General features: G+C 46.1%; 1 protein-coding gene across 1 annotated transcript; it reads left to right on the top strand.

Moving 5' to 3' along the window:
• The first annotated feature begins 9818 nt into the window (after positions 1 to 9818).
• On the top strand, positions 9819 to 17507 carry LOC123082996 (uncharacterized). The gene is made up of 2 exons (XM_044505164.1): positions 9819 to 10278; positions 17215 to 17507. Exons 1-2 carry the CDS (start codon positions 9925 to 9927, stop codon positions 17371 to 17373), a joined length of 513 nt encoding a protein of 170 aa, XP_044361099.1. The 5' UTR covers positions 9819 to 9924; the 3' UTR covers positions 17374 to 17507.
• The last annotated feature ends 687 nt before the right edge of the window (positions 17508 to 18194 follow it).

Genomic DNA, 18194 nt, shown 5'->3' with positions numbered 1-18194 from the left:
AGCACTCCGTTTTCCTAAAAAACACACCAGAAGGCCGCCCGTGATGATTCAACAACTTGAAAAACTAAGGCTTACATATGTGGGTCGAACACGTGTGACATATTAGCATGAGCCATCCATGATGGTATGTTTGGTGTACTAATGGTCGACTCATGACGGTATCCGTGACAGTTCATCATAAGGGCACCGTTGTCGCTCGGTTTGTTCTCGTCACATTAATCTGTGACGGATTTCATGACGAACAAGAAGATTTCGTCATCGATCATGACGGTTCCAGGGAACGTCATCAGAAATCTGTCATGGATTAACACATTTATTGTAGTGGACACTGATTCGTTCGTGGTCGCTACTCACTCAGACGGAGGCCAGGGAGCATTTGGTTACTGGATCTATCCGCTGGGAGATGGTAGCTCGGGATATCTTCAACCGGTTTGAATGGCGGTCATGTAATATGATAGGCAATTAGTTTACCTATCTATCTTTAGCTAGCTGGTTGTGGCTTCTTTTCTTGGCTAGTTGGTGTTTCTAGCCCTTTTAGCTCTGTGTGAGTTTTCCTTTTTGTTTTGTCAGTTGGAGACTTTGGAACCTTGTTGGAACCTGTTTATTTGGTTAATAAGATGGTCGTATGCATCACTCTGATGCAGAGGCCGGGGAGCCCCCCCTTTTTGAAAAAAACCTAGAAGGCTCCAAAAACCATATTTTTTTAGAAAAGGAAGATGACCCCCGGCCTCTGCATCTGGGCAATGCATACGACCACTTTATTCATTATTCTCACAAGACCTTACAAAGCCATACAACAGCAAGACTAAAGCCACCGTCTAAGCAACAATTGTCGCTACACCTATCCAATTGATGAAGGGGCGCAGATAGTCTGGGCCTAATACCAAACAGACATCGCAGCCAAACCTAAACATCTAAGACATGAGGTCCCAACCAGGACGCATGCCGGGTATGGGCACCTACCAGTCCAGCGCACTCCTCAACCAGGACGCCTGGCGGGTATGAGGCCGCCGCAGCCACCTGCCACCAATCCATCTTCAGAGCTAGACTGTTGCATGTACCGTGTTAGGTCTCTCTGCCATCGACGCCACCACGACGCCCGACAATGTCGTCCTCTTGCGCGAGTCCATCCTCCCACAGCAAACTCTGAATCTGCACCGCGCCACGCCGTCAAGATCCATCGCCATCACTGTGTAGGATGAAGCACCGCTCCACCAAAGAATCCGTCCTCTGGTCCCTCGATCATGTGTGTTCCTCCAAGAATGACGCCCCCAAGGAAGGAATGACACCAGAGCGCCGCCGTCATTCGATCATCCGATCTAGGGTTTCCCCCAGAGGTAGCAGAGAGTGGCCTTGAACTTCTCCACGGCGATGCCTTCAAGAAGGGAACGACGCACATAGCGCTGCCACCGTCGGCCTTAGCAGACACCGAAGGCAAGTTTTTACCCGGATCAGTTCGAAGGGATCCAACTCTCGTGCACGGGCCGCTGTCACCACCAGCCCCACCAGGAAAAACCCTGGAGCACCGGCAGATCAGCGAGCCGCCGGCACCACCGCATCCAGATATCCGGCCACGCCGGGCCGCTGCCATCCCCCGCGCCGTCCGGGTCAGAGACGGAGCCGCCGACCGCGCACAGGACCACTTCCGCATGCACACGCCGGAGCGCCACCAAGAGCCCAGCGCCTGCCACCGTTTACCGAGGGCCGCCGCCGCGCGCCCCGAGCGGACTCCCACACACACCAGGGGAAACTGTCATCGCCCCAAGCCCGCGGAGGCGCGCCCCGCCTCTAGCGCATCGCCAACCACCGCCGCGATACGCCCGCGCCAGATCCAGCGAGCCGTGGGAGAAGAGATCCCGCCGCCGCCGACTCTGACCGGGCATTGCATATATTTTTATACATATTTAACATTTTTGAATACATGGTCAATATTTTTTTTCGTATATATGGTATTTGTTTTGTATATATTTTTCATGTACATGACAAACATTTTTTATACACATTTAACATTTGAAATGCTTGATTAATTGCTTTTCAGATGTCTTTATGTAAGTATTTTTTTAGTATATGTTAGAAAATTTGGAAGTATAAACATAAATGAAAAAGAAAGCAAAAAAATGTGAAAAAATAGAAAAACAAAAATGTGGTAGTGGCCTCCTAGGCCCTAGACGGGCCCATTTAGTGAGGCGCCTTAGCAAGCCAACACTCTGTCTCGCGGGAGCTCCTGTATGACGCTCGTTAGCGTCAAACAGGAGAGCTTCCGCACAGGGCTCACGCAAACGGGCCGGCCCATTGCTAGGCCAACGTAAGAAAAAAAGTGCCGAAGGGAAAATCATAGCGCTAGCTGGTTTCGAACGAGCGACCTTGCACTGGATAGGCACGTCGAATGCCAATCCAGCTAGCGCGCCGCCAACTACCGTCGCGATGCGCCCGCGCCAGATCCAGCGAGCCGTGGGAGAAGAAATCCCGCCGCCATCGACTCCGACCGGGCTTTGCATATATTTTTATACATATTTAACATTTTTAAATACATGGTCTGTATTTGTTTTGTATATATTTTTCATGTACATGACAAACATTTTTTATACACATTTAACATTTCAAGTGCTTGATTAATTGCTTTTCAGATATCTTTATGTAAGTATTTTTTTAGTATATGTTAGAAAATTTCGAAGTATAAACATAAATGAAAAAGAAAGCAAAAAAATGTGAAAAAAATAGAAAAACAAAAATGTGATAGTGGCCTCCTGGGCCCTAGACGGGCCCATTTAGTGAGGCGCCTGAGCAAGCCAACACTCTGTCTCGCGGGAGCTCCTGTATGACGCTCATTAGCGTCAAACAGGAGAGCTTCCGCACAGGGCTTGCGCAAACAGGCCGGCCCATTGCTAGGCCAAAGTAAGAAAAAAAGTGTCGAAGGAAAAATCATAGCGCTAGCTCGTTTCGAACAAGAGACCTTGCACTGGATAGGCACGTCGAATGCCACTCCAGCTAGCACGCCGCCAACCACCGTCGCGATCCGCCCGCGCCAGATCCAGCGAGCCGTGGGAGAAGAGATCCCGCCGCCGCCGACTCCGACCGGGCTTTGCATATATTTTTATACATATTTAATATTTTTAAATACATGGTCAATATTTTTTTCGTATATATGGTATTTGTTTTGTATATATTTTTCATGTACATGACAAACATTTTTTATACACATTTAACATTTCAATTGCTTGATTAATTGCTTTTTAAATGTCTTTATGTAAGTAATTTTTAGTATATGTTAGAAAATTTGGAAGTATAAACATAAATGAAAAAGAAAGCAAAAAAATAAAAAATGTGAAAAAAATAGAAAAACAAAAATGTGGTAGTGGCCTCCCATTTCGTGAGGTGCCTGAGCAAGCCAACACTCTGTCTCGCGAGAGCTCCTGTATGACGCTCGTTAGCCTCAAACAGAAGAGCTTCCGCACAGGGCTCGCGCAAACGGGCCGGCCCATTGCTAGGCCAACGTAAGAAAAAAAAAGTGCTGAAGGAAAAATCATAGCGCTAGCTGGTTTCGAACGAGCGACCTTGCACTGGATAGGCACGTCGAATGCCACTCCAGCTAGCGTGCCGTCAACCGCCGCCGCGATCCGCCCGCGCCAGATCCAGCGAGCCGTGGGAGAAGAGATCCCGCCGCCGCCGACTCCGACCGGGCTTTGCATATATTTTTATACATATTTCACATTTTTAAATACATGGTCAATATTTTTTCGTATATAAGGTATTTGTTTTGTATATATTTTTCATGTACATGACAAACATTTTTTATACATATTTAACATTTCAAATGCTTGATTAATTGCTTTTCAAATGTCTTTATGTAAGTATTTTTTTAGTATACGTTAGAAAATTTGGAAGTATAAACATAAATGAAAAAGAAAGCAAAAAAAAGTGAAAAAATAGAAAAACAAAAATGTGGTAGTGTCCTCCTGGGCCCTAGACGGGCCCATTTAGTGAGGCGCCTGAGCAAGCCAACACTCTGTCTCGCGGCAGCTCCTGTATGACGCTCGTTAGCGTCAAACAGAAGAGCTTCCGCACAGGGCTCGCGCAAATGGGCCGGCCCATTGGTAGGCTTACGTAAAAAAAAGTGCCAAAGGAAAAATCATAGAGCTAGCTGGTTTCGAACGAGCGACCTTGCACTGGATAGGCACGTCGAATCCCACTCCAGCTAGCGACTGGTATTATTTTTAAGTACACCGTAAACTTCAAGTACCATGTACAGCGGCAGATCGGTTTTTTAATCTTCATAAAAAAATGAATAATGTTTTCTTGAACAAATTTCGAAACTCGAACAAACTGTTAAAACATGTTTTTTTAAAAACGTACAAAATCTTTGAAAACATGAACACAAATTTACTAATTTTTTGATACACAATGAATGATTTTCAAATAAACATTGAACATTTTTTGATGTACGATGAACAGCTGAAGTACATAGTGAACATTTTTTGTGATATACACTGAACAAATCTTAAAACATAATGAACATTTTTGTGATATACCATGAACAGATTTTGTACATTGAACATTTTTGTAATATAATCTGAACAATTTTTCATTACACATTGAACAATTTTGTGATATGCGCTGAAAAAAGATTTAAATACCCATTAACATTTTGTGATATAGACTGAACAATTTTAATTTTTTGAGAAAATTTGAAAAAGTTAACAAAACTAGAAAACTGTGAACACGTTTTGAAATCACCAACAAAATTTGGGATTTCAAAACTTTTTATTGAAAACAAAGAATAAAAATAGAAACGAAAAATGATAAAATGATGGAAATGGAAAATGAAAATGAAAAGAAATACAAACAGAAACAGAAGAAAACAGAAACAAAAAAGGAAACAGGAAAAAAGAGCAAAACATTGAACATTTTTTTTAAAATACGCTGGACAAGTTTTAGCTAAACATTTTTGTGATATACACTGAACAAATATTTAAATATACATTGAACATTTCTGTGATATACGCTGAAGAAAGCTTTGAGTTGTAAACAATTTTTTGAAAAAAGTGATTTTTTTGGAACCATGAACATTTTTTGATATCATGAACAATATTAGGAATTTCAAACTGAAAACAAAGAATAAAGAAATGAAAAAGGATAAAAATAAATGAAAGCGAAACGGAACAGAAACAGAAAAAAAAGGAAACAAAAAAAGGAAAAAAGAAAACAGGCAAAAAGGGAAAACGGACAAAAAGAAAAAAAACGAAATAACCCAGTTGAGGGAACCGTCTAGAATGTTCCCAAAATCGGTTGCCAGGAGCTGCTTTAAGCGCTCGTTATGGGCCGGCCCGTTTCGTAGGAGCTTCAGCGAAAGCGACGCAGCTGGACGCTCGCGCGCGTCAAGTAGGGATCGCTCTGTCTCGCTAGAATAGAGACATAGTATCTCCCGTTAGATAGTAGGGTTGGGCACCTGACTTACCATCACTGTCCTTTAGAAAACTAGCCCAAAATTCTCTAAAAAAAGCAAGTATACAAAACCACTCCTAACCTCGGTTAATGCCAGATTAGCCTCTGTTTTCTTTATATCTCGGACTACCAATGTCCAAATCATTCAGTGGATCTCGACGTGGGTCTCTCACATCCATCCTTGGCAATCCCACGGCAGCTTTATTTTTTTATTTTTTCTCTTTTTTTCAGGTGTTTCTTTTTTTATTTCCTTTTTTATATAATTAATTTAAGTTTAAGAATTTTTAGTTTTTTAAAATTTGCTAACATTTTTTAAAATTCATGAACATTCCCAATTCATGAAAATTTCATAATCATTGAATTTTTTTGACATCCAAGAAAATTTTCAAATTCAAGAACATTTGGAAATCGAGGAACATTTTTGAAATCCTTTAACATTTTATGAAATTGGAGAAAAAGTGAAATTCTAGAATATTTTTCAAAACCATTAACATGTTTTGAAATCCATAAAAAAAATTCGAATTCACGATCATTTTTGTTTGATATTTAAATTTATGAAAATAGTAATTCAGAGATAGTTTTCTGATAGTCTTGACTTGTTTTACAAAAATGAAACATTTCCCAAATTTATGAACGTTTTTTAAAATCAAGGAACATTTTATTAAATTCATGAAGATTTTTTAAATTTAATAATATGTTTTAATTAACATACATATTTTAAATTTGGATTTTTTTTGAAATATGGGAATAGTTATAAAATTCCATGTACATTTATTGAAAATTGAAACATTTTTAAAATTTATTATTATTTTCCGAAAAGCCTGATTTTTTCCTAAACTATGATCATTTTTACAAAAATTGTAAGTAATAAGGCCCAAATTGCATGGGTTATGCGTTTGCCACAATCCATCACGTAGGTCGCGGAACAGGACCTTTGGGCCTACCAGGCGGTAGGGATGGGAACCTGGAACAGCGACACTGAATTGCAGGCCAGTGCCCAATACCCCGAACAAGCCTTGCTAAACATGCTTTGGGTCTGGATGTCGGGCGCCATGTGTGGCTCATAAACCCGCGAGACTTACATTGTATCCACAGGAACTTGATTATACTTAATAATGCAAATTATGTTTAGACTAAAAAAATCAACATGTCTCTTGTGGCTTGTCACCAAATTTCGTACGACAAAATCGCTCTAGGAAACAAAGAGGTTGTGTTAAAAGCGTGGTAGGGACCAACTAGCATTCCCTGCCTTTGTTACGCCAGGTGGGAGAACCCTGATCAGTGAAGGTGTGTTTGCTCGTGCCTTCATGCCTTGGCCACGATGCATGTAAGAGAGGGAGCAAGAGTCAGTGTGGATGGTATCGCGAACTGTACGGGTGTTAGCGCCAAAAAAATAGAAGTACGTGTGTGCATGCATACACACAGCCACAGGCCAGCGCTGAGAGAGACGACAACGTATGCGCGACCCTCTCCTGTACGCCGTACCAATCCATGAATTGAAGGCGAAACCAGCCCAGCAGCAGCCTCATTGGTACCACCACCAGCCCAGCAGCGAACCAACAGTGGCGCCCGGTCCAATCGTACGAGGTATCCTTCAAGATCCTTCAATGACGATCCAATAAATGGTAGGAGTACTACGATGATGCCCTCCGCTGTGCTGTGCATCCCTTCCCACGTCGCCAGGCAGCCATGAAAGCGACGCACGAGCGATCCATCATAAATGTTAAGCTTCATCCCACTGCCAGGGCCAAGGCGCACACGCAGCCGTTGTGGCGTGGGTGGGTATGATGGGCGCGCGCCGTGCGATTACCGTTGGCTCCATTTCGGACTTCAAGGGACTCTGAACGACTCATGTATTGGAGTACTCCTTCCGTCCAGATGCATAGAGCGTCTAACGAAATATAGTATTCCAAATATATAGGTCATCATGCGTGGAATAAGTTCCTCATCTTCATGATCATTAATTTTCATTTTGCATGCTAACATTTTCATTGGTTGGCGCATTAAATAAAAATTGCATGTTGCTATTTAGGAATTAATGGCATGGGAAACCGACGTTATGGTTGGCTCCTCCCAATTTTCCAAGTCGACCAAATAGGAATCATTATTGTCGTTGATTTTTGGTTTAGTCTTCTCCATCCAATCTCCACACACCTAGGTTGCGATGCAGCACCTTAGATGTCCTATGCACCTGGACGGAGGGAGTACTAGATTGTAAACGTCCACACTCTACACAAAAGTTCTTGCATTCAAGATGGTCTGTCTAGGGATGTTCAGTTACAACCTCGAGGAGCTTTTCTCTTCAACTAGCCACAGTGCGCAGTAACATACATTAGTAACATACATATATTCCTAGACTATGTTGGTATCTTTATAGTGAGAGTAACATAAGTGTGGTGTCATGCAAAATTTGATTTATTAGGTTATAGATTCATAGTGCATTGGGACATGTGGTGTTATGGTAACTAGCTATGTTACTCAAACTATCTCTCTCTTCATTAACTCATTGCTACGTAAGCAAAATTGCTTAGTTGGACTCGATGTTACTGCTAAAGTTACTCCCACTGTGGCTAGTCGTGCCCTGAAGTTGGACCACAAATTGACTGATCACCAACATCTCCTATTCAAAGCTGTGTTTGGATGAAAACCTAAAACGACGCAAAACGGTACAACCCACTTACCCACAGACGGCCGAAATCACTATTCTGACCCTTTCAACGAACTTTGTCACAAAATGAACTCGACGTGAAAGTATTTCACGATCGGACCTTTTTAGCAACGCCATAGCCCGCGGCGTTTCTGCCCAAAATAGAAACGCCGAGGTAGCTAGAGTTTCTGATCAAAGAAGAAACGCCGAGGTAGCTAGCGTTGCGGACCAGGTAAGAAACGCCAAAGGCGCTGGCGTTGCAGCCCATCATTGAAATGCCAAGGAGCCATGGCGTTGCTGCCCTCTTTGGTCATAATTAATTAGCCTTATTAGTTAGGTTGTTCATCCACATTCCACATGCACATGAAAAAGGGCAGCAACGCCATGGTCATTGGGGTTTCAATGATGGGCAGCAACGCCAGCGCCTTTGGCGTTTCTTACCTGGTCCGCAACGCTAGCTACCACGGCGTTTCTTCTTTGATCAGAAACGCTAGCTACCTTGGCGTTTTTATATTGGGCAGAAACGCCGCGGGCTGTGGCGTTGTTAAAAGGGTCAGATCGTGAAATACTTTTACGTCGAGTTTATTTTGTGACAAAGTTCGTTGAAAGGGTCAGAATAGTGAAAAAGTCCCCACAGACAGTGTTTGGCTCATAATTTTGCCTGGGGTGCATTTAAAGCCGTATTATCACCAGCGTACGATTATCACACTCACGCATCAATGACAGGAGACAAAGGGAAGCTCGGGCGTCTAATTTCATACGCTTGTGTCAGGCAGCTTCGCAAGAGGAAATGACCGATGCAGGCTACAGGGCAATGGCTCCGGCTAGGTAATCTGGGCCCGGGTAGCAACCAAACAGAAGCTTAGAGCAAAGTTGACGGCGGGATCATAACATGCAGACACATGTAGACTGAATCCAAGCAGATTCTCCAAAGATCAAACACAAAATAAATCCCGTGAGATCCGTGGAAGTGTTTCGGGCAGGAGGACTTCGGAGGGGAGAAGATGTCGGGGTGTGTCTCTGCCGGATCTCGCAGGATTCGGTCGGTTGTTGTCTTTGGTGGATCTACTCGGATCCGGTCTTCGTTCGTCGATGTTCGTGTGTCTTAGATTTGATCCTTCCGATCTATGCATCTCCACATCGGTGGCGGTTGCTGTTTTGATACTGCTCCTATGGGGTCTTAGCACGACGACTTTCTGACTGTCTACTACAATAAGTTTTGTCAGGATCCAGTGAGCGAGGGGCGATGACGGTGACGTGCCTTTGAGTCGTTTCAGTGCTTATAGTCATCGCTAGGTGGTCTATGAATCTAGATATAATTTTTATTATCTCTGGTGTTCATTATACTAACATGATTGAAGATGAACAAATTGAAAGTTTTCTCGTAAGAAAAAAAGAAAACGACCTGTGAGGTGCGGAGAAATCGAGAAGGGCTTAAGTGACGGGAGACAGAGACAGATCGCGGTAATCGTTTCCTTCAGGTCCTTGGTGGTCCTCTGTGTTGGACAGATGAGCGCTAGCATTATTCCTGTAGCCCCTGTCATTCGCTATTGGAAATACGGACGGTAACACAGAAACTAAGCTATTTTATGGATTTTTATTTTACTCTTTTTTAAGGGGTGGATTTTTATTTTACTGAAGGGCTCAAAAAAGCACCTCGCAACCCCTCCCCCCAGCCCCCCGTCAGCTCCTCCTGGCTCTCTAACTTAAGAATAAGAGCATGCTTAATAATAGGCCGGCGACTCCCTTGGCGATCCCTGGGTAGGAAGTGGATTATTTTTCGTAATAAATAAAGTATTATAGGGGCGGAGGCGACTCCCTTGGCGATCCCTGGGATGCCGCCGGCGGCCTGCCGGCCCCTTGATCGGCGGGTGGGAGGCCGGTTCTGGGCATTGGCTGACGAGGGAGACGAGGGGGAAGGCAGTGAGGAGGAGGATGCTTCGCCGTCGACGCCGTCCGCGGCGGTTCCGCCGAGTTCACTGGAGTTGGATGGAACGCCTTCGTCGTTGATTTGCGATCTGTTGAATCAGGGATACGACGAAGATGATTTGCAACAGGTGGTTGAGTCCTTGGTGCCGGCTTCCGATCCGGCGAGGGATGGCCTGGCAGCAGCTGATCACAAGGAGGTGATCCGGCGGATAGTGCTTCGCCGGCTTTCGTCACGGCCGTGGAAGGGTCCGATGCCCAAGGTAAGATTGCCAGAGTTGACGTTTGGTGATTTTCTAACCCCAGGGGCTTGGCTGCAGGTTCATCGGTGGCGGAAGAAGGGGCGGCGGCCGGCGGTGGCACCGGTGACGGAGGCGAGCCAGATCTCGATTCGGGAGGCGAGGCAGGAACGTTTGAATTTGCTCCTGGGCTGTAGTGGGCCGATTTCGGGGGAGATACAGGTGGGCTCAGGGCATGCGGCCCAGCCTTTTTCTTCTGAGCATGCGGCTCAGGTGGTGGTGGATGGGCCATGCGAGTTGCTGAGCGAGACCCAACCTAGCATGGGCAAGTTTAGGGTTCGGCCGACGAGGGCAAAGCCTGGCTTTCGTTCCTACGGGATCAGACGGGCATTGAGGGTGCGAGCGGACGCGCCACCCATCGACAGAACCTCCTTTGCCGCAGTGCTCATGGCGGGGAGGGGATCGGATCAGGCTGCGGCTGCTGGTTCTTCGGGATCGGGACTGGGCCGGTCTGCTTCAGGTGTCAATGGAGGGCGCGGCGGGGCTCTTGGGTCGAACAGCAGCAGCGACCGCGGCGGAGCTACCGCTCGTGGAGGTTTTGCGGCGAGAGATGGCGTGGCTGGTTACGGTCGGGCCACCGGAGGTGGCGGTGGAACACACTTTGGTTGCGGCGGCTACGGCAACTCCGGGACCGGCGATGGTCGTGGAGTGGCGGGCAGAGGTGGCTTTAGGGCGCCGGTGCGCCAGTTCGATGGGGAGGGTCGAGGAGCATCGGCCGACGCCGGGCGTGGCGACGCCGGCGGACGTGCCTTCCACGCCCCAACTGGAGGTTTCGTCCAAGGGCCGGCGGGTACTCAACAATATGTTCCTCGCCGTGGAGGTTTCTTCAGAGGCGGGCGTGATGGTACGGGTAGATTTGGCCAGAATGGACCCCGTGCTCCGCGTCGAGACCCAGAACCTCGCCGTGACACGTCGCAGCTTACTGAGTGTACTAAGTCGGTGGAGGACACTGCGGCTGCCACGACGTCGATGGCTATAGCACCGGTAGCGAAGCCGCTTACTGCGGAGGCTATTGCGGTGGTTCGGGATCTAGCGAACGTGGTTGTTCCGGCCGTGCCGACGACGGTGGAGGATGCTTCTGACAAAGGTGATAATGATAAGATGAGCAAAGGTCAGCGCAAGAGGGAGAAAACGTATTGTTTCCGTTGTGGTGAACCAGGGCACTATGCGGCAGGCTGTACGACCGAGCTCTGTGATATCTGCTTGAGACCGAAACATGAGGCAGGTTGCCCACTTTTGTCAGCTCCTAAGCCGGTGGTGAATTTTTATGGGGTGTGTGATGAAAAACTAATGTTCTTTGACACACCTACGATGAGATCCTGTAGACCACGGCTTGAGAATGCTAGAACTGGAATCATTAGAGTGACTATGGGCAATCTTTCCGAGGACCAAGTGATTTTGCAACTAAAGAGATTGGTTTCTAGTACGTTTCAGTGGGCGCTTATTCGGATTGATGAGACTACGTTTAAGGTTGATTATCCTACAAAGTTCGATCTAGACAAGATTAATGAGTTTGGCATGTGTAAGGTTCCTGGAAGTGCTTGTATTCTTGAGTTTGATGAGTGGAAGCGCAATGAGCCGGTGGGAGTGCCGCTTGCTCAGATTTGGGTCAGATTCTATGGGCTTCCTCCGGAACCGCTGAATGATTGCTTGGAGACTTGGAGCCTGGGATCTCTTATTGGAAAGACTTTGGAGGTCGACACGCCTTTCACGCGCATGCATGGCATTGCACGTATGCGAGTGGGAGTTTTGGATGTGGACGCGGTTCCGTGCTTCTTAGTTTGGGTTTATGAGGGTATGAGCTATGATTTGAGAATTGAGATTGAGGGGGTTCCGATGGTACAGGATGCTGACAATGCCATGGGTACTGATGGTGGGACTGATGGCGGGGAAGGCAGGATAGATGATCTCATGGACCATGATCAGCATGTTAACCAGTCTGCGGCTTCCGGAGGGCAGGGTCAGGTGTCTGAGGCACCAGTGGGCAAGACCTCCTCCGCGGCGCCCATGGCGGGGCTTTGCCGTGACGCGCTTGATACGATTGTGACACCATCTGGGATTCTCAGAGTTGATCTAGAGGATGAGTACCTTACCCCTACGACTCCGATGAGCACGACTCACGCACCCATGTTGGTGCATACGACAGGACTTTGGTTCAGGTCCTTTGATGCGGTCTCGGCACCTGGGTGCCTGTGGGGGGATCGGGTGGACAGAGATGACCCTGTTGAGCAGGAATTACCCCCGCTATCTCCGGTCCGGTGCTCTTTATCTGAGGGTGGTGACGATTTGGCGGCGCTGAGGTCACATAGGGGGAGTGACTCCAGGCAGGCGGCCTCAGTCCCTCCCTTGTCGGTGGAGTTCGCAGACGTCTTGCATCGGTGGGATACTCCTTCACCGCAACGACAGCAGGAGGCACATGTTGTGGTGGCGGGGTTTGGGCCTTCTTCCTTTGAGTAAAGGAGAAGATTGTTGGATTGATCCCTCGATTTGGACACTGTAGGGAGCTTCTTCAGTCAGTGGGCAAGGAATTCTACGGCTCAAGTCTCTGAGCTTGATTGCACATAGGGTGAGAGAAATCTACCTTCTACTAAGGTGAGGTGTACTGTGTGTAGGGCCCTGCTAAGTCTTAAAGACCAACTTGAGGCTTATCCACAGTTGTCGCAGGAGGTGACGACTGTGGAGGCACTTTCTGTACAAGCGGCTCAGGAACCGAGACCGGAGGTGGCTGATCCAGTGGCACGTTCCGGTCAGGGGATGGACATTCCTATCCCAGAGGTGGTGGCCTTTGGGGGTATCCCTGATCCGGCGTCGGATGGGAGGCGGTCCAGCCGGCGTATTCAGGGGCAACCAGATGCAGATGAGTTTCAGCTCAGACGTGCCATGCGGTTGGCCAAGATCCGCGACACGGAGTCTTCTACAGGTTTATCTTTAAATACCAGTTATTCAGTTTTACACTTTTCTGAAAATGATATTATGCATAAGGCGGATAATCTGGGTATTTCGTTAGGTAATAACAATCGTGAAATAGTTACTTCTATCAATGAACTTCTTGATTTAGAGACAGATAGAGCAATGGATATGCTTAAAAATTTAGCGGCTGTAAAACCAATGCAAGAAAGAGAGATTAATGAGTTGGGTATGTGTGAGTTGGAGGGTTTATGCGAGGACCTGGTTCCTGCGAACCTTCTGCATGAGGAAACATTGGAAGAGGAGGGGCATGCGGCCACTCTATCTTCACCTATAGATCTCGGTGAGGATACTAGTCTTGCGGACTGTATGATCCTCCCTCAGGCACCAAAGCGTAAACGGAAAAAAAGGTATATGGCCTTTCTGCGGTGCGTGGAAGTGCTAGGCTTAAGTTTAAGAAGAAATTCCATGACGATTCATGTGAGGCATTTTTTGGAATAGCAGAGGTCTTAGGGACTTGGATAAGCGTAGGTTTTTGGCGGATGCTTCTCGGGAATACAAACTTGATGTTATTGCGTTACTTGAGACTGGTAGGGATAATTTCACTTCACAATTTCTTGGAACTATCTCAGGTGGTCTTGACTTTGATTGGCATTGTCTGCCACCTCAGGGAAGATCTGGCGGGATACTCCTCGGTGTCAACTGTGAGTCCCTGGAGGTACTAGATGTATTCTGGGGTGAGTTTGCAGTTAAGTTCCATGTGCGGTCGAAAGCTGACGGGTTCAGGTGGTCTTTAGTAGCTGTGTATGGGGCGGCGCAGCCAGAGCTAAAACCGGACTTCCTCGCAGATTTAGTTAGGATTTGTGGGGATGATAGTTTACCTATTCTCGTTGGTGGAGACTTTAACATTATTAGAAGACGAGAAGAGAAAAATAATGACAATTTTGATGCCGATGGTCTTTCATGTTTAATGCAATCATTGAAAGCCTAGACTTACGAGAGATTGATCTCACGGGGAGGCAATTTACTTGGGCTAATACTCTTCCAAATCCGATTTATGAAAAACTTGATAGAGTCCTCACAAGTATAGAGTGGGAACAAAAATTCCCTCTTGTGACGGTGCAGGCGTTACGGAGGGGAATATCTGATCATACACCCCTTCTTGTAGACTCTGGTGAGGTGGCTCACCATGGGAATAAGAATCTTTTCTCTTTTGAAATGGCGTGGTTCGAGAGAGAGGATTTCCTTGAGTTAATCACAAGGGAATGGGTGAAGGAACACAGGGGCGAGTCACCTATTGATCGATGGCAGTATAAGATTAGACATCTTAGACAATTCTTGCGAGGATGGGCTAGGAACAATAGTGGTGCATATAGAAAAGAGAAAGAACGATTGTTAGTGGTTATCAATGACCTTGACATAAAAGCTGAGAGCACTGTGCTGGAGATGGATGAGCGAGTGGCTAAAAGAGATGCTGAAGTTAGTCTGGCAAAGCTTCTTAGAGAAGAGGAATTGAAGTGGGCACTTAGGGCGAAAGTGCGCCAGGTTGTTCAAGGTGATAACAATACTCAATTTTTCCATATGATTGCCAATGGGAAACATAGGAAAAAGAGAATCATTCAACTTGAACAAGATGAGGGTATGATAGTTGGTCTTGAAAATCTAAAATTGTATATTACCAATTATTATAAAAATCTTTTTGCGACCCCAGCTGAGAACTATGTCACCCTCGATGAGGGCATGGTAGACGACATTCCTCAGCTGAGGGAGGAAGAGAACGAAGTACTCACTGCACCTTTTACAGAGAAGGAGGTGTTTGATGCGATATCCCAAATGGAAAATAACAAGGCACCTGGTCCGGATGGATTCCCAGCTGAGTTTTATAAGAAATGTTGGGGTATTATTAAAGGCGACTTGATGCCCATGTTCCAGGATCTATTTAATGGCCACCTTCAGCTTTTTAAGCTTAACTTTGGTACTATCACATTGTTACCGAAGAAGGCAGAAGTGATTCGCATCGAGCAATTCAGACCGATATGTTTGCTCAATGTGAGCTTCAAGATTTTCACAAAGGTTGGCACAAACCGTTTGACTCAGATTGCTCATTCTGTGGTACAGCCAACCCAGACTGCCTTCATGCCAGGACGACACATTCTTGAGGGGGTGGTCGTTCTTCATGAGACCTTGCACGAAATTCACTCAAAGAAACTCGATGGGGTGGTCTTCAAAGTGGATTTTGAAAAGGCATACGATAAAGTGAAATGGCCATTCTTACAGCAGGCCTTACGTATGAAAGGATTCGATGAGGCTTGGAGGAAGCAGGTCAAATCATTTGTACAAGGAGGCAGTGTTGGCATCAAAGTAAATGACGATATTGGTCAGTACTTCCAGACGCTAAAAGGATTGAGACATGGAGATCCGATGTCTCCAATCCTTTTTAATGTGGTTGTTGATATGTTGGCTGTTCTTGTTAATAGAGCAAAACAGGACGACCAAGTAGGTGGTTTTATCCCACATCTGGTTGAGGGTGGGGTGTCCATTCTTCAATATGCCGATGATACAATCATTTTCATGGAACATGACCTTGTCAAGGCCAGAAATATGATGTTTGTGCTTTGCCTTTTTGAACAGCTATCAGGGTTGAAGATTAATTTTAATAAAAGTGAGTTGTTTTGCTTTGGACGCGCCAAAGAAGAACAAGAAACTTACAAGCAGTTGTTCGGGTGTGAATTAGGCACGTTACCCTTCACGTATTTAGGGATTCCGATTCATCACCGCAAACTCACTAATAAAGAGTCGAAATGTATCGAGGATCGGTTTGAAAAGAGACTGAGTTGCTGGAAGGGCAAACTTCTGTCTTATGGAGGACGATTGGTGCTTATTAATTCTGTTCTCACAAGTATGCCCATGTTCCTCCTCTCTTTCTTTGAAGTCCCGGTTGGGGTACGGAGAAGATTGGATTTTTATCGATCTAGATTCTTTTGGCAAATTGATGAGAACAAAAATAAATATAGATTGGAAAAATGGGATGTAATTTGCAGACCTAAGGATCAGGGAGGCTTGGGAATTGAAAATTTGGAGGTGAAAAATAGGTGCTTACTCAGCAAATGGTTGTACCGTTTATCGATAGAAACTGATGGAGTTTGGGCTCAGCTTCTGCGTAACAAATATCTCTATGCCAAAACTCTAGCTCAGGTTACGGCCAAACCGTCTGACTCACCATTCTGGAAAGGGGTTATGAAGACAAAGGTAGCCTTCTTCAGCAGGACTAAGTTTATTGTCGGGAATGGAAGTGAGACTAGATTTTGGGAAGATACTTGGTTAGGTGACTCACCACTAGCCATGCAGTATCCGTCCCTTTACAACATAGCACAACGGAAAGAGGTCTCCGTTGCTACAGTGCTGGGCTCCGTTCCTCTTAATATACAATTTAGGCGATCTGTTATTGGTGAGCATTGGGATAGATGGTTACATCTTGTACGTAGGTTAATGGAGGTTAACCTTTCCGATGTACAAGACACTCTGCAATGGAAGCTTTCCAGGTCAGGAGTCTTCTCGGTTAAATCCATGTACACAGACTTGATTAATACTGGGACTATCCCGCGGACAGTGCATATTTGGAAAGTTAAGGTGCCCTTGAAGATAAAAGTTTTTATGTGGTTTCTGCATAAGGGTGTTATTCTCACTAAAGATAATTTAGCTAAGCGTAACTGGGAAGGAAGTAAAAGATGTTGCCTTTGTGATAAGGATGAAACAATAGAGCATTTATTTATCAATTGTCTGCTTGCTAAACTACTTTGGCGAACTATTCACGTTAGCTTCAATTTAACTCCACCTCTCACGATATCACACTTGTTTGATAACTGGTTGGCTGGAGTTGAGCCAAAGTCTGCGGCGCATATCCGAGTGGGAGCATGTGCATTACTTTGGTCTTTGTGGACCTGTCGCAATGATGTTGCCTTTAACAGACAAACCATCACTAATTTTTTGCAGGTCATCTTCAGAGCATCTACTTGGATCCGTACGTGGTCATTACTCAGTCGTGCGGACCTCATGGAGCATATGGATATTGGGTGCAGCCGACGGGAGATGGTTGCACGGGATACTTACATCCGGTTTGGATGGCGGTCCACTAATAGGATAGGCGTTTAGTCTCCTAGTCTTTGGGCGCCGGTTGTGATTTTATTTTTTGGGCCGCTTGTGGCATTTCTTTGGTTACTAAGACCTCTGTTTATTTTTGAGACTTCTTGTTGGAACCTTCGGGCAAATTTTTTAATAAATGTCTGTGTGCATCAAGAGATGCAGAGGCCGGGGGTAAGCCTCCTTTTCGAAAAAAAATGCTTAATAATATAGCCATTTGCTGGCGCTATGTTGTTGCCATGTCATATCTATCCACCACTTATGGCCACTCATATAATAAAGTTTAGTTGTAAGAGCATCTACAGCCGGAGTTGATAAATCCGACCCCTCAAACACCCGTGGACTCGCCTGGTCGCGTCCGCGGACAGTGACCGGTCACCTCTCAAAAAACGCATTCCATATCCAGCTACCTCAAATTAGAAAAATCAAATCCATATTCTTACATGCAATATGAAACCTAATCTAAGCGGAGCTCGTCCGGTTCCGCTCCCCGCTTGCCCGGCTCCGCCCTGGCCATGTCCGACAGCCGGCTGCGCTCCTTAGAGTGTTGGTCCGGTCGCCGCCAAGGTAGGGTAGGGCATGGGACATGAGCCGGCTCACAGGACTCAAGGCGCCGCCGTCTCCCATGCCTTACTCTTCCTCGTTAGAGCCTGGAACCCGAACGGTGTCGGTTGACGTCAGATCAATGACAGATCCGTCCGAGACAAGCCACCGACGTTCACAACGATGCAGTTGCGGCACCCGGACTGATACGCCATACGGGGCGCCGGAGAATACAACTCCGCCTCGCTGACGTCAGCTGGTGAAAGGATCGAGAAGAGGTGTTTAGAGGG

This window comes from Triticum aestivum, chromosome 4A (assembly GCF_018294505.1).
Source record: "Triticum aestivum cultivar Chinese Spring chromosome 4A, IWGSC CS RefSeq v2.1, whole genome shotgun sequence".
Lineage (NCBI taxonomy): Eukaryota > Viridiplantae > Streptophyta > Magnoliopsida > Poales > Poaceae > Triticum > Triticum aestivum.
This window is presented reverse-complemented; position numbering and strand designations above follow the sequence as displayed.

What these genes read in the sequence shown, in the direction of transcription:
- LOC123082996 (XM_044505164.1), top strand. Translation starts at nt 9,925, where the DNA reads ATGCCGCCGGCGGCCTGCCGGCCCCTTGATCGGCGGGTGGGAGGCCGG. An exon ending in GGAAGGGTCCGATGCCCAAG is followed by an intron (nt 10,279 to 17,214) that starts GTAAGATTGCCA and finishes AATTTTTTGCAG; the next exon opens with GTCATCTTCAGAGCATCTAC.